Source organism: Eulemur rufifrons, chromosome 20 (assembly GCF_041146395.1).
Source record: "Eulemur rufifrons isolate Redbay chromosome 20, OSU_ERuf_1, whole genome shotgun sequence".
Lineage (NCBI taxonomy): Eukaryota > Metazoa > Chordata > Mammalia > Primates > Lemuridae > Eulemur > Eulemur rufifrons.
This window is the reverse complement of record NC_091002.1, coordinates 5,030,466-5,052,649: the sequence shown is the minus strand read 5'-3', so window position 1 is coordinate 5,052,649 and position 22,184 is coordinate 5,030,466. Positions and strand designations below refer to the sequence as shown.

Genomic DNA, 22,184 nt, shown 5'->3' with positions numbered 1-22,184 from the left:
TTACTATATTAGCATTTTAAAGGAAGGTAATCAAGTGACCCCATCAATAGATGCTGAAAAAAACGTGATAAAATCCAATCCAATCCAGCCAGGTACAGTGGCTCACACCTGTAATCCCAGCATTTTGGGAGGCCAAAGCGGGACAATTACTTTAGTCCAGGAGTTTGAGACCAGCCTGGGTAAGGTAGTGAGAACCCATTTAAAAAAAAATGAAAATTAAAAAAAAAAATCTAAAAAACTAGCGGAGTATGGTGGCACGTGTCTGTAGTCCCAGCTACTTGGGAGGCTGAGGCAGGAGGGTTGCTTGAGCCAAGGAGTATGGGGTTACAGTGAGCTATGATGACGCCAAAGAAAATCCAACACCCGTTCTCAGTAAAAACTCAGCAAACTAGGAATGGGAGGGAAACCTCAGACTCTAAGGTGAAGTGTTACAAATCTCTCCTCCAGTGTGCGGAACAGGGAGGATGCACCACACTACCCCAGCCCAAATAAGCAAGACAAAATCGCTGAGAGGTTTCCCGAGGATGAAGCTCAGCACTGGCTCTGCTGGAGGCTGGGATTGTGCTGCCTGCCTACTCTGCTTCGCCAGAGCTCTGGCTTGGGAGCTGACCATCGGGCTAGAGCCTGGGCCTCTTGTGCTCAGCTCTGCAAGACAGAGGAGGGGGCGAGGCCCACCAAGGTGGTGGCATCAGGCGGTCATAGGTATGAGTCCTTTCTCCACCCAGGGCCTTCCGCCCAGATCCCCACGGTGCATGTGGGGAAGGAGGCTGAGCCCACATGGGGGCCAGAAGCCCCTGACCCCAGTCTTACGCTGGACAGGAGCCATTTCTGTCACAGCTGTCCATGCATGCTCAGTACAGGATACGCACAGGAAAGCCATGGCTCCCAGTGCCCCTGCCTGGGGCCTTGGCTTTGTGTGTCCTATCTAAGGGCTCCCAGCCCAGAAGCAGTTTCCTAGTCTGGGTCACTTTTATGGCACCGGTGCCTAGCCACGCCTGCAGGGACACAGTGCTGGCAGAAGGAATGCCAGTCACCACACTAGAGCAAAGCCCAGGCCCACAGCTGACCCATCTACACACACTTGGAAGATCCACAAGGACTGACAAGAGTAGTGAGAGTTCACCTTCAGAACAGAAAATCCTTATGAAAAAATGCACTGAATTCCTGGGGCTCAGCAGCAATGAGAAAACGCGACTTCCAACGACACTGTGCAATGGGAACTCGGGGGGCCGGAACGCCAGGCACCAGGATGTATGAGACCGCTGTGAGGACAATTGTGAGGTTACTGAGCCACAGGAAAAAGACCTAACAGACGGTAAGATACGCTGCTTAAGGACGGGAAGACTCAAATTGTCAAGACTTTACTTCTTCCCAAACAAATCCATGAATTTATTCAGTGTCTTTCTAATAAAAGTTCATCTGGATTGTTCAGGGAACTTGGCAAGCTGATTTCTAATTTTTACTTGGAAGAAAAAAGGCCCATCGTTACTTCAGACAATTCTGAAGCAGAAACCACATAATAATGGTAACATAACTGAATCATGGCAAATCAGTGAATTACCTTTGGCGCAGGGTGAGGTTCGTGGGCCTGGGGGCCGCAGGAGCAGGCCCGAGTCAACTGGCCGACCCTTGACCTCCACCTTGCCCTCTGCACAGTGTCAACAGCAGCGGCCAACAACTTAATTGTTAAGAGCAAGACTTTAAATATTTTCAGGATAATACAGGAGAATGTATTTATGACCTCAGGATGAGGAAAAATTTCTCAACATACAAAAGAATATACTGATAAATTTAATTATGTCGAATTTAAAAACTGTGAATAATGATGGGCCCACAAACAAAGCCGACAGTCACCAAATGAAGGACGATCTCTGTACCATCCACAGCCACAAATGATGAGTCACTGCTGCAGTGTGAGTAGGAAAAGCCAGCCCAGCGCCCCTAGTCCCAGCTACCCAGGAGGCTACGACCGGAGGATGGCTTGAGCCCAGGAGTTCCAGGCTGCAGTGAGCCATGACGATACCCCGAGCTTCGGCCTGGGCAACGGAGCGAGACCTTGTCTCATTCATTCATTCATAAATAAATAAATAAGAAAAAATTACAATATCCAATATGAAAATAGGTAAAAAGCAATTTATAAGTGGAGGAACCAAGAGAACCAAGAAACACTTGAAAAGATGTTTGACACCACCTGTACGCAGGAAACTGGAATTAAAAAATAACCAGATATCATTTTATACTCAGCTGACTGACAAGAACTAAAGCCTGAACAAAAAGAATAACAAATATCATTGCATGTATGTGCATAAGGAGAAAGGTGTGCTGTTAAGAGTGCCGTGCCAGTCGGCATCTACGTCTCCAATATTAGAACAGATAGAACATTAAGTAAGAATCACACAGTGCAATAGTATCCACTGTAGCATCCACTCGGCACAGAACGCAGCGAAGGCCACGTGTACTGCACAGCACTGCACAGTGCACAGCGGTTAACATCAAGTAGTTACATCACACATCTCAAAAAATCTCAAAAATGTAATTTTGATTGGAAAAAGTGAGTTGCAGCAAGACCTGTGCTGCTTTCTCTTGCTTAGAGCCACAAACTCGACACAAGCCCACGTGAGAATGGCAAGCTCTGTTTAGTCCTTGGGTCCACACTCACCCGGGGGTGAACAAGAGCCCACGCCCTGGGGGCTGCATCCACTTCACCAGCAAGGCCTGGGGACTCGCTTACACATGTGCCCAGACCCAATGCTTCACTCGTCTGGTTTCCCCACGGCCACCCAGGCTCCACGGACCACTCACTGCAGAGCAGCTGTGCTGACCGCTGACCCTTCCAGAGTGAAGCCACACCAGGCTGCACCCACCAGCGCCTCAATATCACATCCCCAGTCCTCGATCTCCCCCTACAGGTTAAAGTTCTCACCATGGCGCCCCTGAGGTCCCTGCCCTCACCCCCAGATCTCGGCCTACTCACTCTGCTCCCGATTGCTGCCACAGCCTGTCAAAGGGCCTTCCGTTGGTCCCCACCCCCAGCTTCTGCAGCCTGAGAGGCTGCCCTGCCACCTGCTGCCTTTCCTGTCCCGAGTGGCTCCATTCCCCCTGGCTGCCAGGTCCTCAAAGCAGGACGTACCTCCCCAGGAGCACCTGACTGTCACCGCACTGGGCCCGGGGGAGCAGGCCACACAAATGTCACAAGTGTCAGCACCGGCACATGAGCACAGGAAGGAGTGGGGCTGGTGTGGGAGGCCTCTGGGGCAGATGGACCACTGCACGATTCTGAGGAGTGAGAATACATTCTCAAATGCATGTGGCGAGAGCAGCCCAGGCGAAGCCCTGAGGAGGGACAAGCTGGAGCCGGGAGAGCAGGAAAGGCCCAGGCATGGCCTAAGGAGGAGCTGACCTGCTGTGGGCTCCCACACCAGGCCCCCCGCAGACACCAGCCTGCTCCAGGCATGGGTCATTTCCCCCTAGTTTCTGGTGCCAGGCACCACAGCCACTGTGCCTCAAGCGCAACACATCTGATAAAATCCAACACCCACCCAGGCGTGGTGACTCAAGCCTGTAATCCCAGCACTTTCAGAGGTTGAGACAGGAGGATGGCTTAAGGCCAGGAGTTCAAGGCTGCAGTAAGCTATGATGGAGCCACTGCACTCTAGCCCGGGAGACAGAGAGACCCTGAATCAAAAACAAAACAAAACAAATTCTGTTGGTGCTGGGACCACCAGACACAGAGGCAAGAATCCTTAGGAAATCCATCGGGAAGTCCATTGGCTCAGAAGTAGGCTAAACATGGGCCTTGTGAGAGCATCAGAGTCTTCTCAAAAGTGAAGTTCTGGCCGGGCGCGGTGGCTCACGCCTGTAATCCTAGCACTCTGGGAGGCCAAGGCAGGAGGATCGCTTGAGCCCAGGAGTTCGAGGTTGCTGTAAGCTAGGCTGACGCCACAGCACTCTAGCCTGGGCAACAGAGTGAGACTCTGTCTCAAAAAAAAAGTGAAGTTCTACTCTAATATCCTTACTGTTTGCTTCAGTGACTTGTCAGCACTGGGGGAAAAGCTGCCATTTGCCCCAGGCCCAGCCAGCAGCTCAGGGTTGGAAGCTGTTGGAGCCAGGAAGGGGCCTTCCAGCAAAGGGGGTGGCACTGCCCCGGCCCACCTGCCAGCCTGGCTGGTGACGACAGCAGGGCCGTCCTCAATGAGCGCTGTCAGTGCCATCTGTCTGAGCTAAGACACAAACACAAACCCCTTTTGGTTCCACTGAGGATGAAGCCTACCAAAATGACAGTATAAAGGTACACTAGGAATAGATTCAGAATGGCCTTGGATAGATGGGTACCAGGTAACCAGAAACCCTGAGGCTGGAAAAGTTGATGGCAGGAGACCGAGGGTCTGGAGGCCCTGCAGGGGCCTGAGAGGAGGTGAAGGCAACAGCATGGTGAGGCTCTGGGGTCACCCTGGCGGGAGTCTCAGCCACACGCAGGCTCTGACTTGGCAGGGCCCGGCCCCTCCTGCCTCCACCCCAGCTTTAACCCAGTGCGAATGACCCTCAGGCCCTGCACCTGAAGAAAGAGGCTGCACAGGGGTCAGAGCCAGTTTAGGACCCCCAACCATGACAGCCCCACCCTCAAGGCCCAGGACACTCGGGACCCCACAGAAGGCAGCGACCTGCCCTCTACAGCAGGCCCCTGGCCTTGCCCCTCATCCTCCAGCCCCAGCCTCCCTGGAGGCCTGAGAACAGACAGAGCAGGATGCCCGTCCAAAGCCTGTCTCCAGAAGAAACAGCTCAGGGAGGAAAAATCTGGAACAGGAGCCACATGCCACCACCCGGGGAGAAGTCAGGCTGCAGGAGGGAGACTTCTAGAATTAAATATTCCGATGGTTTGCATCTTTAAAAAAGAAGAGCAGGAAAACAGCCGTAAAGCAAGTTAGGGATCTGAAGGGTAAGCCCAGAGTCTTCCGGTCACCTAGCGGGTGGGAGGAGGAGGAGACGAAAGTGTCCCTGCAGGGGAGAGATGAACACATGGGCTTCAGGACAGAACAAGCAAAAACATCGCAGGAGACAGATTCCCATGACTGTCTCTACCCCAAGATAAAGAGAAATCCACAAAGTCCCAAAGCGGGGGAACAGTTTACCTGTAAAGAACAGGGATCAGTCCGCAGAGGGAATTTCCACTGAAACAAGTATCATGATTAGTACCTTGAACATTTTTGGGTTATTAGACATTGTTCTGAGTACACAGATCTGACACGCTTTTGTGCTGCTCAGCGGTTTACCACGTGTCTCCCTCAGCAGGAAGACTTGGCTGGGCCACTGGCACCTGGGGGTCTGTTCCCTCTGCCCAGGCCTAAGACCCCTGCCGGCAGCTGGGGAGCAGGGCGGGGCTGCACTCAGCAGATGGGGACAGAGGTCTGGAGGAAAGGCAACCTGCTTACTCAGATGTCACCCTGAGCCTCAACACCGAGTCCCCTGTTGGATGACACAGTCGTGCTGGAGCCCAGCATGGCTCACAAGTGGCCAGACCCTCCCACGCAGGCAGTGCCAGCGGCCACCCCCACAGGAGGACGTCCAGTGGCATTGGGCCGGGGGCAGGCATGGGAGCAGGCCCTCGGGGCTGGGCAGCGTGCACTGCCCTACCTGTTCTTGTTTTCTTTCTTTCATGCTTAGTGTTAAAAGTGCATAATTCAATCAATTCATCTGAGTGACTTAGGAAGGGCTTGTCTTGCAAGTTATGAAACAAAGTTATTTTGAATTTAGAATTCCACGTCTACCCAAATTATCATTCGGATGTGAGGGAACCATACAGAACTCGGATCACTACCACACCACCGGAGGGGCGCGAGGATGCCAGACGGCCCAGGAGAAAGGACGACAGAGAATAATTCCATCAGGTCAAGTGAGAAAGACACCAAAAAAGCCCATAGAAACCTATGTAATCTAAACAATTGTTAATATTGTATCAACACTAAGTAAAAGTAAGAGGTAATTCCTAGAATAAAAATAGTGTGAAATAGAATTAAAAATTCCCTACAAGGACCTGAACAAAATGTCAGATGACCTTACAAGTCTGGGAAGATGGTGAGAGCAGCTTTCAGAAAAAAGTCAGAGTCTGGTCCTGTTCCAAGGAGTTACAGACGTGGATGATCCTACAAACTGACACAAAATCTAAGTCCAAATGTGTGAAAATGTCAGTACAGCCACCAGAAGAATAAAGAGAATGAGGATGGTTTACCACGCACTCACCTCACTACAAACAGACCATCTGACCCTCACAAAAACTCAGAGGCAGTTGCTATTACTGCCTCCGCTTGGCAGAAACCGAGGTGCAGGGTTGAGCCACCTGCGATGACAGTCCCTGAGGTTAGTGGGAGAGTCCCTCTCACCTGTGTCACCACCACACTCACCGCCAAACCCAGCCAAAGGATAAACAGGCCCCCACACCCCTGGAAAATCTGCATTCAAGTGGACCACAGAAGACCTCAATCCCATAAGGCAGAGGTCAGTGTAGACAGCACCCACTGACCACTAATGGAAGAAGACGAAAAAATGAGGGCGAATTGGAGCCAAAACAATCTGCTTCACTTGGATATTTGAGAACACACTTCTCGATTACAAAGGAAATATGATGAAATTATACCCTCCTTAGAAATGAATGCCCGTGAGAATATTATTTATCAAAGTCTGGGGGATGCAGCCAGGAACCCACAGGAAAATATACAGCCTTAAATGGGTTTTTAAAAAAGACCAAACACATAAAGAAAGGTTTTAACTCAAGAAGCCAGGAAACATACAAACAAACAAACAAACTAGATGCCTTAAGAAAATTAAATAATCAACCGAAAACAAAAAGTGGCTCTTTTGAAAGCAGCTAATATCTTAGCACTTTGGGAGGTTGAGGCAGGAGGATTGCTTGAGGCCAGGAGTCTTGCATGAACAAGAGACCCTGTCTCTACAAAAAAGAGAAAAATTAGCTGGGTGTGGTGGCGCACGTCAGTCCCAACTACTCGGGAGCCTGAGGCAGGATGATCATTTGAGCCCAGGAATTTGAGGTTGCAGTGAGCTATGCACTCTAGCCTGGGTGACAAAAAAGAATAAATAAATAAATAAAATAAAATCTTAAGCCCACAGCTGACTGATTTGACCCCCCCTTGGCCAAGGGGATCCCATAAAACCCTAAAGTTGAGTTGCCGGCCATGAGAAGGGATGTCGGCACACCTGGTCATGCCCCTCCCTTCTTGAAGATGTCCTCTATAACTCATTAACAGGCCTAAGGCTACGCAAGACAAAGCTTAAACAACATCAGCACGGCATCCATTTACTCAACAGATCACTTGAGTTTGGGTAAAGGTCTGGTGGCTTGTCACATACTGCACTCTAGCCTGGGTGACAGAGTGAGACCCCATCTCTAAAAAAAGAAAACCAACTAATAAAATAGACAAATCTTTGACATGTTTGGGATAAAAGAGAAAACGCAAAAATTAGTAACACTACTGGAAAAATTTTAAACTGCAAAACAAATTAAACTTAATATATATTAATATTAGGTTTACATCAATCTGTGAAAACAGCACCAGAGGTACCAGGCCTGTGGCAAGATGCCCCAGGCAGAGTCCACAGCCCTCACTGGCCAGGCCAGCCCACAGGCAGACCCCATTTTGCGTTTTCAAAAGATCCCAGGGAGTCCCTCAACCCTGGAGGACTAAGTCCATGTAACAAAGGCTGACCCAGACAGGCAGAGCATGTACAGACCCAGAGATCAATGCCGCAGAAGAGAATTAAATGATCCTGGGAGGGGCTTCCAAGCCATCAACAGACAATGCCTCTGCCACCTAACCCCAACCCCAACCCTAACTCCAACCCTACCCCTACTCTAATCCTAACCCCTACTCCAACCCTCACCCTAACCCCAATCCTACCCTAAACCCCTACCCAAACCCTAATCCAGGATGAAACCAGGAGCCATTCAAAAAGAAAATTTCTGCTCTTCCAGCCCCAAAGGGAGCCCTTCACTCAGCAACCCTCTCTTCTCCGCCAACCTGGAATATAGCTTTATGACATCCCACGTTTCCACACAGACCCCTGTCTATTTCTGTAATGCTCACTGCATTTTTTTTTAATAGTACAGGGTACATAAACTAAAAAGATTAAGATTCTTTTTTTTTGTTGTTGTTGAGACAGAGTCTCACTTTGTTGCCCAGGCTAGAGTGAGTGCCGTGGCGTCAGCTTAGCTCACAGCAACCTCAGACTCCTGGGCTTAAGCGATCCTACTGCCTCAGCCTCCCGAGTAGCTGGGACTACAGGCATGCGCCACTATGCCCGGCTAATTTTTTCTATATAGATTTTTAGTTGTCCATATAATTTCTTTCTATTTTTAGTAGAGACGGGGTCTCGCTCTTGCTCAGGCTGGTCTCGAACTCCTGACCTCGAGCGATCCACCCGCCTCGGCCTCCCAGAGTGCTAGGATTACAGGCGTGAGCCACCGCGCCCGGCCAAAAGATTAAGATTCTATCATTCTACTCTTACACCAAAACTGCACTATTTCAGTTATTATGTCTTCCAACATGGCCAATCCCCACTAGACCTTCCTTTTTGTTGAAAGGTCTCATGTCTATTGTCAAACGTTCATCTACCAGATGAGCTTCTGAGCAGCTGTTGGGATTACAACCACTGAGGTTAATTTGGGGAGAACTGACATCTTAACACCAATCTTTCCATCCAGGAAGACAGGACATTTTAAAGTTTTTGTTTGTTTGTTTTTTAGAGATGGGGTTTCACTCTCTCACCCAGGCTGGAGTGCAGTGGTACGATCACAGCTCACTGCAGCCTCCAACTCCTGGGCTCAAGCAGTCCTCTGGCCTCAGCCTCCCAGGTAGCTGGGACTACAGGTGCCAGCTGCCACACCTGGCGTGCAGTTTCTTAGTGATGTGAATAAAGATCTCCCCTCCATGCCTTCTGATGCTTAAACACTGATCTAATCACCTAACGAGCAGCAATAAATTCTAACAGTTTCCAGTTGATTGTATGTAAGGCAATGGTATTGTCTGAGAATATGGCATGTTTGTTTCTCACATACGTATCTCATTTGTTTCCCCACAGCATGGGCCAGACCCTTCAAAACCATGGTGAAGAACAGCTGATAATGGGCATTTTCTTGTTTCTGATCTTAATGAGACAATGCTTCTATTTCATCATAAAGTATTATAATGACTTACAGTTTTTAAATTGGGATACTATATTAAAAAGTTCTGTAGACATGGAATTTTATCAAACTCTTTAACAGCATCTCTGTGATTGTTTAATTTTTATTTTTTTATCTGATAATACAGAAAATGACACATGAATAGGTTCCTCAATGTTACACTCTCACCTTTTTTTTGAGATAGAATCTAGCTTTGTCACCTAGGCTAGAGTGCAGTGGCATCATCACAGCTCACGGCAACCTCAAACTCCTGGGCTCAAACAATTCTCCTGCCCCAGCGTCCCAGGTGGCTAGGACAACAGGTGTGCACCACCACGCCCCGCTAATTTTTCTATTTTTGGTAGAGACAGGGTCTCACTCTTGCTCAGGGTGGTCTCAAACTCCTGACCTCAAGCAATCCTCCCACTTCAGCCTCCCAGAGTGCTAGGATTACAGTCTCACTTTCCTTTTTATGTACTGGGCTTCTCTTTCTTTTATGTCACACATAGACACAGAGCTGCACCCAGCAGAAAAGGCACCAAACAATGAACGTGAAGACCTGGGAATAGGACCAAAGAGGCCCAAGTTGAGGGGATCTATGCTCTTTCAAAGCTGGGTGTGTATTATCTTGGTAATTAAAAGGAAGAAAGAAAAACGAAGTAAGGTGTTGGGAGGGAGTACACCAAGCAATGCCCGGCAGCTCTCCCCTTGGCCTCCGGACTTCTCGTCTGTCGTGGTTTCGAGAACGCGGGAACACCAACACCGAGACAGACAGCTCAGAGCCCTGCAGACGCGGACACTGCCCACCTGCTCGTCACTCCTGTGGTAGTCGTGGTCCTCTTCTGGCTTCTCCTCTGCGGCCTCTTTGTTTGAACTGTCATCTGCTTTGGTTTCACCTTTTAGCACAAACAGAAAATACTGTATCATGAAATCCAAAGAGTTAAACCATTTTTTAAAACTCTACGGTATGCTCAGAACACCATCAAAAACTCACTCTACCAAGAGGCTTTGGACCAAAGAGTAGCATCTCACGACGTCTGCCGCGACCCAGCGCTGCCCTGCGTTAGCGGGTCCCTGCAGCAGCAGGAGCCAGGCTGGGTGGTTTGCAGGACACACAAGAGGGATGGGTGGAAGGGACACATGAGCTCCACTGCCCAGCGATGGCCAGAGCAACCCACAGCTGTTCAGTGCTGACCGTGTCCGTCTAGCTCCTTCAACAGAGCCCGACTCCTAAACTTTTACTATCCTGGCACTACTTTCAAATTAAAACTTCACCTTGGGTAAGACAGAACGAGGGTCCTTAATTCCCAGACACATTTTTTTTCCCCCCGAGACAGAGCCTCACTCTGTCCCCTGGCTGGAGTGCAGTAGCGTCATCATAGCACACTGCAACCTCCAACTCCTGGGCTCAAGCAATCCTCCTGCCTCAGCCTCCCATGCAGCTGGTACTACAGACACATGCCACCACACCTGGCTAATTTTTCTATTTTTTTGTAGAGATGGGGTCTTGCTCTTGCTCAGGCTGGTCTCAAGCTCCTGAGCTCAAGTGATCCTCGAGACTCGGCCTCCCAGAGTACTTAGATTACAGGCGTGAGCCACTGTGCCCAGCCCCCAGATACACTTTTTAACTGCTTCTCATGGCCGTGCTCACCTAGGACCTTCAAGGCCACTAGAGCTGGCCGCTTTCCCAGTGGCAACAGCCGGGACTCTGAGATTGTCAGGAGTACAGAGTGGTCTACAAACTCCTTAGGGATGCATGTGGTCCACCAGGAAAGTGCCACAGCCTCACAGATTTGAGTAATTTGTTGTGACATGCATAGACTTTAACATACCACTAACATTACACTGAAACCAAACTGTTATTGTGCCATTTTACAGAAAGACAAGCCAAGTTAAAAGCCTCAGGAAGTTTACCTTCCACTATTTTCCACAGGCCATCGGCCCCCGACTTCGCCCGAGTCCAGGTACTTTCTGGGACGCTCCCAGCCCGCCCCCCAACCCAGGAGTGAAGGGGACACCTTAGGGCAGAGGCTCGTACCACCTGCCACCCCAGTCTTGCTACTTTCTAATGCAGACGACCTGGCCCAGGGAGCGCGGCCGCCTGCACTTCTCAGCAGCGTGCTGGCACTCACCGTTCCGGTGGGGGTCCACGTGCTGCTTCGCAGAACAAGCCTCCCCCTTGACGTCTCCAGGCACCTCCATGCCCAGTTTGTGATAGAATTCCCTCTGTTTTCTCATTTCCGCTGTTAAAGACCAATACATAATCTTTTAGTCTTAAGTAGGCAATGAATTACATTAAAATTCTATACACAAACATCACATGAAGAAAATTACAGATCTGGATCACAAAAACAACAAATTCAGATTGTGATTCCTCCGAGGCTGCCCCACTCGGCACAGCAGGATGTGCACTGGCCGCAGCGCCTGCAGACGCCTCCCGCCTAGGTCCATTGTGATACGCATTAAGGCAGTGCTGGTGCCACGTCAGATATCACGGCTGACCACAGGTAGTTCAGCCAGTGGACTCTTCCCCACACTGGCAGCTCAGCAATGAACGTGACGCCTAGTTCTCTCAATGTCCCTGTGGCTATGACACACCCCACCAGCCGAGAGACACCCGAGGCCCCGGATGAGGGGCCCCAGAAGAGTGTTCACTGGCAGCAGGTGGGTGATGGTTCGAAGGGGACAAGGATAGCCCAAGGCCACGTGTCCCAGCGGGCCTGCCATCTGTGTGCCCGAGTTCACGCCAACCTCCCAGCCTACAGGGTGAACAGTCACAGCTGTGGACCCTGGGCCCATGTCTGCGCAGTGGTGGGTCAGGAGTGCCGCCTGGTGTCTGTGACCTACAGTCGAGCCGCGCGGATCCTAAGGAGGCCCCACAGAGTGAGTTTCCTACTGAAGACAGGCAGTGAGTCACTGCAACGGCTCTAGGGCTTCCCCTCAGCCAGCCTGTTGTCCCGATCACTGGCCAGTACTGCAGCTCAGCCACCCCCGCCCCGAGGAGGCCAGCACGCAGCCCTGCCAGCTAGACCAGAGGCTCTGCAAGCACAGGTGTCAGCCTGACCCTGCCAGGGACAGACAGCAGGACCAGGCCAGCATCTTGCATGTTCCAAGGAAAGACTGATTCTGTGGGACTAAGACAGCTGTTAACTGACTTTCTGCAAATGCTCCGTCTATGTGACTTTAAGGCTCACTCACACCCTTGCTCAGACCACACAGTGGGTAGCAAAGAAAAGTTAGAACCAATAATCTAAAAATCACTCTGAAAATTAACTTATGTGTAGCTGACCAAGTAACACTCCATTAAACTTTTTATCTGCATGTTTGTCTTCCCCTGCAAACCGTGAGCTCTGTGAGAGCAAGAACGTGCCCTGGGCATGTCCCAGTCTACACAGATGCGATGCAGACACCTGACTGCGTAGGAATGAATGGATGCACAAGGCAATGAGCTCGGGCAGAAAAACAAGGACGCCTCTACTCTAGAGTCAAAGAGATGCGAGCGGACTGGCCTCAAGGGAGAGGAGCAAGAGTGTTTAGCGTTGGCACTGAACATGGCACACCAGGCTACAAGATCAGGCTGCACGATCTGCGATCATCTTGAGAAGAAACGTTTCCCTCAGTAATTACATAAAAGGCAGCTCTGGAATGAAGGCTTGGAATACAGCGCTTGACAGCAGGAGGCCGTTCCTATCTGGGTCTCCAGTGCAAAAGAGGGAACCCACCTACACAGGTGGAGAACCCAGCTCCAGATACCTTGTTTTATTAATAATTCCCATTTAAAAATTTTTCACCTGTCAGAATGAAAAAAGATTGAAAATAATAATACCCAATGTCAGGTATATACAGGCATAGAAATGTTAATTGGGATAATTTTTCAGGAAAGTGACTTGGCATTATATATAAAAAAATATTTTAAAAACTTAATCACTGACCCCCAAATTCTACTGCTAACAATTCATCCTAAGGAAGTACCCAGGTAAGTACGTAAGGAGATATGAATCATATGTTCATTGAAGCCTCTCTGCAATTCTGAAAAATCAGAAAAAACTTAAATTCTACGTGGCCAACAACAGGTGTTGGACTAATGAGAACAGCCCTGGCACGCTCGTGCCAGCCTCCTCTGCCACGGCAGACATTCCTCGCTGGGGCCGAGAGCACCTAAGAACCCTCCTCAGCACCACAGTGCGGAGTTGACAGAGTTAACAGAAGATAAACCCGACATCTGAGCTCCCTGGGATGCGAGCGGGGTTCAGTGGAATACTGCTCAGTGGGATGCTAGTGCAGCCCCCACAAACGATGACACAGATCATATTTACTGCCACAAAACAAGCACCACAATATGCTGTTATGGAAAAAGGCAGATTATGCAAGACAGACATCATATGATCTCACTTTTTACAAAAATTAAAAAGTAACACTGAACTGGCTTAGAATCTATCAGTGTAACTCACTATATTAACAAACTGAAAAAGAGATCGAGTTGAATTTTGAGGGGCAAAACAAAAAAGAGAGAGAAAGAAAAACCACGTTGACTATCTCCATAGAGACAGAAAAAGCATCAGACAACACCCATTCCTGATAACCTCCCAGCAAACTAGTAAGAGGGGACTTCCTCAGCTTGATGAGAAACCGACAGTAAACATCCTACTCAGTTTATCGGTGAGGTCAGAAAAAAGACAAGGATGTCCATTCTCACCAACTTCTATTCAACATCGTACTGGATGCTCTAGCCCAGGGACCAGCAAACTCTTTCTGTAAAGGAACACAAAGTGAATATCTGAAGCTTTATGAGCTAAGGTGTAAAACTGAGATATTATACGGGTACTTCCACAACAGGAGAGAAAAAAAATTTCCACAAATTTTTTTATTGATGAAATTCAGACTATGGTAATGATAAAGCATAATTTTTTTGTGACACAGGCCTATGAATGAGAAGAATGGAATCCTTTCCAAAGGGATAACATTTGTTCAGCTGGAGTTAAAAGTTGTGCTCCGGTTATCACCATTGATTGTACATGTTCACTTGCTAATATTCATCTGCAATGAGATTTTACATATTTCATTTTTGAAAGAGTTTTTACCCACAGAAATACTGATATAGTCCAGAGGAATATAATTTTGAGAGTCATCACTTAGAATGCATTTGTGGAATTTTATTAAATTCTTCTCTTGGTATCTGCCTTTTATCATGCCCTTATTATACATTAATCACTTCTGATTGAAGGTTAGTTGGAAGCTCCTCAACTGCAGTTAAATAGGTTTTGAAATGTAGAAATTTCCTTTGCATTTCCATTGAGGTCCAAAAACCCTGCCAGAACTTGGAAATGCACCTGCCACAAATCTGTGCAGGACCGAAGATGATGCTTCTCCTCCTCACTTCTGCAAGCACGGGATGTCTGTAAAGCAGCATGGCAGCACTTGTGATTCAGGTGACATCAGTGGTCGCTAAGATGACTTTACTGCACTGTAAGTTTTACATATGACTGTTGTTTTTGCCTTGTAATACTAGACTGAATTCATTAAAGTATATTATCAAGTCTTTAGCAAAAGCTAATTTCCAAAGCTGTTCAGTGTTTGACAATAGTGGTTAAAGGTGCTGCTTCTCATTCAGAAAAATCACAATCTCTGCTCTTAGCTCAAAAAAAAAAAAAAGAAAGAAAGAAAGAAAAGAGAAGAGAAAAGAAATGAAACGGAAAGAAAAGGAAAGAAGGAAGCAAAAAGAAAAAACAAAACCAAAAAACCCCCAACCAACACACACACACACACACACACACACACACACTTTACCACTGCTAAGTCATTAAAATGCTGTGTGGTAGGGAAAATTAGGAAATTCAGACTCTAATTTTGACAAAAATTCATAGAAGTGATGATGGTTATATCCACAAGGGCACATGAAATCTACCATGGACAGCACTGGTTTAATAACATGAAAGATCGAAATATCCTCTGCAAAGTACCTGCCAGTGAATAAGACAATGAACTTCAAACAGTTTACTTTTTCACAAGCTTTGTTAGTTTGTACAAGTCTTTTTCTTTTTAAATTAAAAAAAATTTTTTTCTCAAACTCACTTCTAGTTCCCACATCCAAGTGTTTTTCTGACCCACACATATTTCCAGTAGCACTGGCTGTAACGCAGGTTAGCAGATTCCACTCTAGGTGGTAACAGGGAGACCAGCACCAAGGCTGACCCTCCAGGCACTTCAAACTCAGCACTGACTTGCAAATAAACAACTCCTGAGCAGTCCTGGGGACACCGAGAGCCTAGGAAAACCACTCAAAATCATGCGCCTTGTTTGCTAACTGGCCACTGACGTCAGCTGCAGTGTCCTCAATTCCCTGAGCACCTATTCTTACTCGGAGGCTGTTGGTTCTCAAACAAGCTTCTTTTCTCAGGACATTTTTCTTCAGTTACTGCAATCAAACATGATTTAATTAACTCACCATTAGTCAATGGCTTTCCTTGGTTGGCTAACAAATGAGCCAATCAGAAGCTTACGGTTGCTGCCTCATCCTCATTTTTTATTTTTGGGAAGAATTATTTATTTTTTGGGAAGAAATTCTGCTGTGATGCAATATTCCATTTTAAATTCTTAAGTTTTTCTAAATATCCCTTTCCTGTGAGTTGGGAATATTGCAATGGGTGTTCAGTCTGGTGATGCCAATGCTTGTCGTATTCTTTTCCTGTAGTTACAGTGTTACTGCATGATAAACACAATGCTGTGCTAAGTCACTATGACAATTCAATAATGAAATAATCGATAATGAAAAGTGGGCTTCAAAAGGTAAATCTGAAGTGTATTTCTCTGTCCTTGCCTTGACACGCTGTGTATGCACTGGTGATAAAAATGTCTTGAAACAGTGACAGCACAGGGCACTGAAGAGGCGTTCAAGCTACAACTGCCATGTTGAGCACGTGGTGTGCCAAGCACACGCACGGTCTGTGGCAAATACTCAGCTCTGACCACATGGAATGGATGAGTGTGGCTATGTTCCAATAAAGCTATTCATGTACAATGAAATTTCAATTCTTATAATTTTCATGTCACAAAATATATTCTTTGGATTTTTTCAACTATTTAAAAATATAAAAGCAATTCTTAGCTTACAGGTCACATGAGACAGGCGGGGATGGGGGCCCTGGGGGCCGTCACGTGCTGACTCCAGTTCCAGCCAGCGCAATAACCAAGAAATAAAAGTGCGGATTCCTTTTGGTCCAGCAGTTCTACTTCCAGAATAAAACCAACAGCTAGAGTCACCCCACAAAAGCACAGAAAAGGACCTTCACTGTGCCTTGTTTTTAAGTCAAAAACTGAGAAGCATGTTAAGTATCTGTAGGTAGAGCCAACAGAAGGAATCCTCCAGACCATGAGCAAGGACACAGCAGAGCCTGACGCACCAGATACCGTGCACATCGTTTGTAAAGCAAGCTGTGAGCAGCGTGAAGAAGAGCAGGGCAGTGGCGTTGTAGAGTAAAGATGGGTAATTCAATAAATTTTACAGATAAAGATGTACCTCTGGGAAGACAGGTTTTTAAAAATTATAAAAACAAGAAGAAACAACAAACAAGTAAAAACCTAATCCCCACCTCTCATCTACGAGGGAACCACTGCGAGGGTGAGGCCTTTGTCACGGCAAGAGCAGGGAGGAAGGCCCAGAGCTTAGGAGGGGCCTGGGCAGGGCCCAGACAGTAAGAGGTGGGGACAGTGCCAGTGTTCTCCTCCAAGAAGCAACGCCGGAGTCTGGAGGGTAGGTGCTCTGTCTGACTGCCGCACAACCACGGTTAACCCGTGCTCTGGGAAGAGGCCTCTGGTCTGAGACAGTAGGCTTATGACTGTTGGCACAACAAAGAAAACCAAAGAAACTGCAGGCAGCCTTCCTCAAGAACACAGTCATGCTGTTAAGGGTTTTGAGTTGGAAAAATCTTTCTAAAGAGCAACAAATGACTGAAAGCTTGAAAAATAAATGAATATTTGTCTCATTGAGAAACAAATGAATATAGACAGAAAATACACGGGTCTGAGAGAAGGTCTGCCAGGGAGCGTTGCATGTGGAAGGGCCAGGGCCTCGGTGCACTGGAGAGCCACACTGGAAAAGAGCGAGGGGTAGTGACAGTGCCAGGAAAGCCGAGGTGTGTGGAGACCAATGACTGGCTCAAAGCCAGGTGGTCTTCACACTGTATGACTTCTTTTTTATTTTTTGAGACAGAGTCTTGCTTTGTTGCCCAGGCTAGAGTGAGTGCCGTGGCGTCAGCCTAGCTCACAGCAACCTCAAACTCCTGGGCTCGAGCAATCCTCCTGCCTCAGCCTCCCGAGTAGCTGGGACTACAGGCATGCGCCACCATGCCCGGCTAATTTTTTCTATATATATTTTTAGCTGTCCATATAATTTCTTTCTATTTTTAGTAGAGATGGGGTCTCGCTCTTGCTCAGGCTGGTCTTGAACTCCTGAGCTCAAACGATCCGCCCACCTCGGCCTCCCAGAGTGCTAGGATTACAGGCGTGAGCCACCGCACCCGGCCCCCTGTATGTCTTCTTTGTGACCAAAAGCTCCACTACAAAGGGTGTCAGAGGGCCCCAAGCACCCAGGTTGCTGGCCTGGAGACACCACTGCCCACTAAAGGAGCCTGGGCCCCAGACACAGTGGGGCAGGGAGGAGACAGGGCAGCCCCAATACCTGCCTACACCAGAAGCACCCAAGCCCACTGGGCATGTGTTAAGGGGACCCTGGAGCCAATGTGAAGCGGTGCTTGCTTGCTGGCCACAGAGGAGACAGGATTAGAGCTTCAACAAAGGCATAAATGCAATGAATTGAGAACACCTGATAGGTTTAAATCCACCAGACTGATGGCGAATGGAGAGGCCAGTTTTGAACACAAATGAAAGAGAGGCCATGCACTGTTCTGCAGACTGGACCAAACAGCTAAGTGGGTCTTTACGGAAGTATTCCAGCTAACACAGGAAGAAGGAACCACAGAACTGAAAAGGTGCTGCTTTACTGCCTGTGACAACTGAAGGATCTGAGTCCAGTCGTCCTCAGCTGGTTGGATGACACCTGCTCCAGATGGGAAACAACTCAGATGCAGGCTTGCCAAGAACACGAGCTGGAACCCGATCCCGATCCCACTCCCACGGGGCCTCCCAAAGAGCCCTCTGCAAGTCCCCAGGGGACACCCCAGGACAAAGGGAAGAAGGCGACAGAAGGGGACCTGAAGGAGGCCTAGGGGTCAGTGCCAGGCGTGGAACTTACTTAAATCCTGATTGAAATAAAGGAAAACAAACAAAACCCCCAAACACAGCATTTATCAGACAACTATTAATAGAAATGCCAACACTGAGTGGATATTTGATATTAAGGAATCACTGCTATTTCTTAACTATTATAAAGGTATTGTGGTTATGTATTTTTTAAAACATCCTTATTCTGTAGGGATACATACCACAACGTTACAGATAAAATAACGTGAGGTGTTATTTTACGTGAGGGGAGCAGACAAAAGACTGCCCACGGCAGGAAACCGCTGGTGCAGGTGAGAAACACGGAGTTCTCGTGGAGTTCAACCTTTATATGTTTAAAACACGCCACTGCAAACAGTTCTTACAGTCTCAGCATTTTATTTTGAAGAATTCTTTGCCTTTTCCCAGAATTAAAAAGCTTTCAGACATCAAGACTGTTTCTATCTACATTTATTTAGGAAATCTAAATTCTTCTTGTGTGAATGAATCTTGTGAACAGTGACCAAAGCCTCTAACAGCATCATTTCCCCAAGTCACGGACTAAAGGTCAGATACAACTTCTGATCTAACACACTAAGCTGCATTTTAAATTATAACCCTTTTCTGAAATACAACAATGAGAAATAGCCCAAATGAATGCTTTTCTTTTTATTTTGAGACAGAGTCTTACTCTGTCACCCGGGCTAGAGTACCATGGCATCAGCAACCTTGAACTCCTGGGCTCAGGAGATCCTCCTGCCTCAGCCTCCCGAGTAGCTGGGACTACAGGTGCACACCATCATGCCCAGCTAATTTTTCTATTTTTAGCAGAGATGGGGTCTCACTTGTACTGAGGCTGGTCTCGAACTCCTGAGCTGAAGTGATCATCCTAACTCGGCCTCCCAGAGGGCTAGGATTACAGGCGTGAGCCACCGCACCTGGCCTCCAAATGAATTATTAACACGTCTATCTTTGAAGGAAAGTGTACCTGGGCCTTCAGCAGGCAGTGCCCGCCACCCAGACCCTGGGCGAGAATCGGGAGGCCACTCTCCTTCACCTCTGTCCCACACACGACAACAAGGGCAGCTCCCATTTCAGCATTCACAACTAGGGAAATATTTTAAATGGAATAATTCCTAAATAATTTATTTCCACTCTCAGGATATTTGTACTGCCTAACATTTATTCTCAATTCTAAATGAAATTTGACTTTATAGTGAAACTTTTCTTGGAACTCCAGCTATCAGTTCTGACAACATGTGTCAGCTGAGCTGTTGCTGCTCATCTGGTCTTGGCGAGGCTGTTGCTGCGGGACAGGGAGGAGGCAGGATGTCTGGGAGGGGGGCAGAACATTAGGGTAGTGGGTAGAACGTCTGAGGGGACAGGATCTCTGGGAGAAGGATAGGACCTCTGGGAGAGGGATAGGACCTCTGGGAGGGGTGCAGGACCTCTGGGAGGGGGGCAGGACCTCTGGGTGGGGGCAGGACCTCTGGGAGGGGGGCAGGACCTCTGGGTGGGGGCAGGACCTCGCAGTGGGCAAGAGTCCTACTGCCCAAACAAGGGCTCCCATGCACTAGCGGTGCCATCAATACCTGCTGAATGAATAAACAGAATGAAAGGAAAAAGTCTATGCCTCTAGCCAGTATCCAAGGCTTCCAGAACAGGCTTAGACTTAGGAGACATTCTAAGACTTACCTTCTTGGAGGCCTGGTACCAATTTGTAAACAATATCTTGCATGGTTCTGTCATGACTGGCAAAAGAAAAGAATGGGTGGAGTTAGCCGGAAATGTCAATTCTATAATTTTCATTCATTTTCCAGTTAACAACATCGAAGTCCAGAATCACAAATTCGGAGTTTTGGCAGAATTTTACCTCCAGTTGACACAGGAAAATATGTTTGTGCTATCAAAGATATGTATGATTTGATTAATGTGTCATCAAATTTAGGTCATGGCTGCTTACATTCAAATGATGACAGCACAGATAAGAAGGTCATTCAGGGAACCAGGGCCACTGCCTGCTAGACGTGAGCTGACAGCAGCCACTGTGACTGTCCACCCCTAGTGACCATGGCCAGACACCCAGTGCTTGGGACACAGCCCCACCCCTCCCCTGAGTGTGTCCTGGGGCTCCTGGTCTCTGGGATTCCCACGGAGCAGAAAGCCTTTCTGCAACGTTTCCAAACAACATAGAGAAACGGCCTTAAGACCAGGCCCTTCTCGTGGTCTTTACCAACTAGCTGTAAGTTTTTTCTGAAAAGACTACATAAGCACAGTACTTCAAATTTAGTTCCTACTTGGGTTTGCTACTTTAACTGTTTTCATTTTGGAGTAAAAAGTGCTAGAGAATTTCCTAACTTTCAAATGAATTTTAATTTCCAAACATCAATTCTTTAAAAAGAAAACCCTTGTATGCCCAAATTAGTAATGTCTAAATAACTTACAAATGATTAGGTTTCACAAAATTTACAGAAATTCAGCTACCCAGGGCCAGGCACAGTGGCCACCCGTGGGCCCATAACCACTGTAGGTGACCTGGGTCCTGAGAGACTGTCTCCTCCACTTCCAGGAAGGACTCTGGGGGCTTGTGGCTACCAGGCTCTCAAAGTCTTGGCAGCACCCAGCGGTGGGACGGCCAGCAGGTGCGGCATTCCACACAGGATGCACGTGTCACACCACGACCAGCACGCTCGCATCCAGGTGCCCGTGTGGGTAACACCTGCCCAGGCATGGGGAATCAGTGGCCTTCCAGGCACACAATGCCCTCGATGTTTCCTGCTGTCCCATGCGCTGGCTCTTTCTAAAGCTTGTCCAACCCACAAAGAAAGGACACTGGGCATCTGGGCCCCAAGTGACCGTGGCCAGGCTTTACCCACTGGCCGGGACCCAGTGTTGGGGGCTGGGAAGTGGGGGAAGGCAGGTGAGGGCCCTTCCTTAGGGACGATGCAGAATGACCGTGTCTTCATGGCTAACAGGTTTATACTCCAGACCAAATGCTGCACCCACCTCACCCCCACTGGCTCTGTGGTCTCCACCAGACCCTGTGGGCCCAGGGCCGAGCGCCTACATGAGGCAACTCTCCCACCATGACCCCAGCCCTGGTCTGCACTGTCCCAGCCCATGTCCTGAAATGTAAACGCCGAAGCCAAGCAAGACTGACCACCCTCGGCCTCTGTGACACAACCAGGCCACAATGGCCACCTCGCCCAGCTCTGGGAGGGGCAGGATCAGGAGGAACGCCGGTGTGGGCAAAGCCATATCGGGAACAAAGGCCACTGTCAGGAGTGTGAAGGCTGCAGTCCAGGTAGATCTTGGGACACAGCCAATGAGAAGCAGACAAGGAGCCACCATGGAAGCCACAGGCCACAGCAGGACACACATCTGCACCTAGCCCTGCCACCTCTGCCTGCCATGGCCCTGCTCACCGGCCACCATGTAGGCACAGCACAGAGAGAGCTCCCAGAAAGACCTGAGACAAGAGGTGGAGCCAGGCCCCTGCTGACCCAAGCCACAGACCCTAAGGCCCTTACACTTGCCCTGTCCCACCTCTGCCCCCTGCACCTAGACCTGCCCTTGGCCAGCTCTGCCTGATACCTCTACTGCATCCTCTGTCTTATAATGACAGTCTATACCTGTGATGAGAGGGTCTCAGATGACTAAAAGAGCACCTGGTCCCTAAGATAGCCCCCCATCTTAGCCTCTCAGAGCACGGTGGGGGGCTGTCAGAGCTTTGTGCTCTGGATGAGGGGAGCAGAGTCTTCCCAGGCCACCTGACCCTGACCAGCACGAAGCCCCG

General features: G+C 48.5%; 1 protein-coding gene across 2 annotated transcripts in view; it reads right to left on the bottom strand.

Annotated features, from left to right (window-relative positions):
* PCGF3 (polycomb group ring finger 3) overlaps positions 1-22,184 on the bottom strand; it is a 55,927-nt gene that overhangs the window by 14,044 nt on the left and 19,699 nt on the right. For both annotated transcript variants that reach the window (XM_069495685.1, XM_069495686.1), the window contains 3 exons: positions 20,084-20,139; positions 11,305-11,415; positions 9,980-10,068 (listed from right to left, as the gene is read on the bottom strand). In XM_069495685.1, coding sequence (XP_069351786.1) covers positions 9,980-10,068; positions 11,305-11,415; positions 20,084-20,139 — 256 coding nt within the window. The remainder of the gene's footprint in view (positions 1-9,979; positions 10,069-11,304; positions 11,416-20,083; positions 20,140-22,184) is intronic.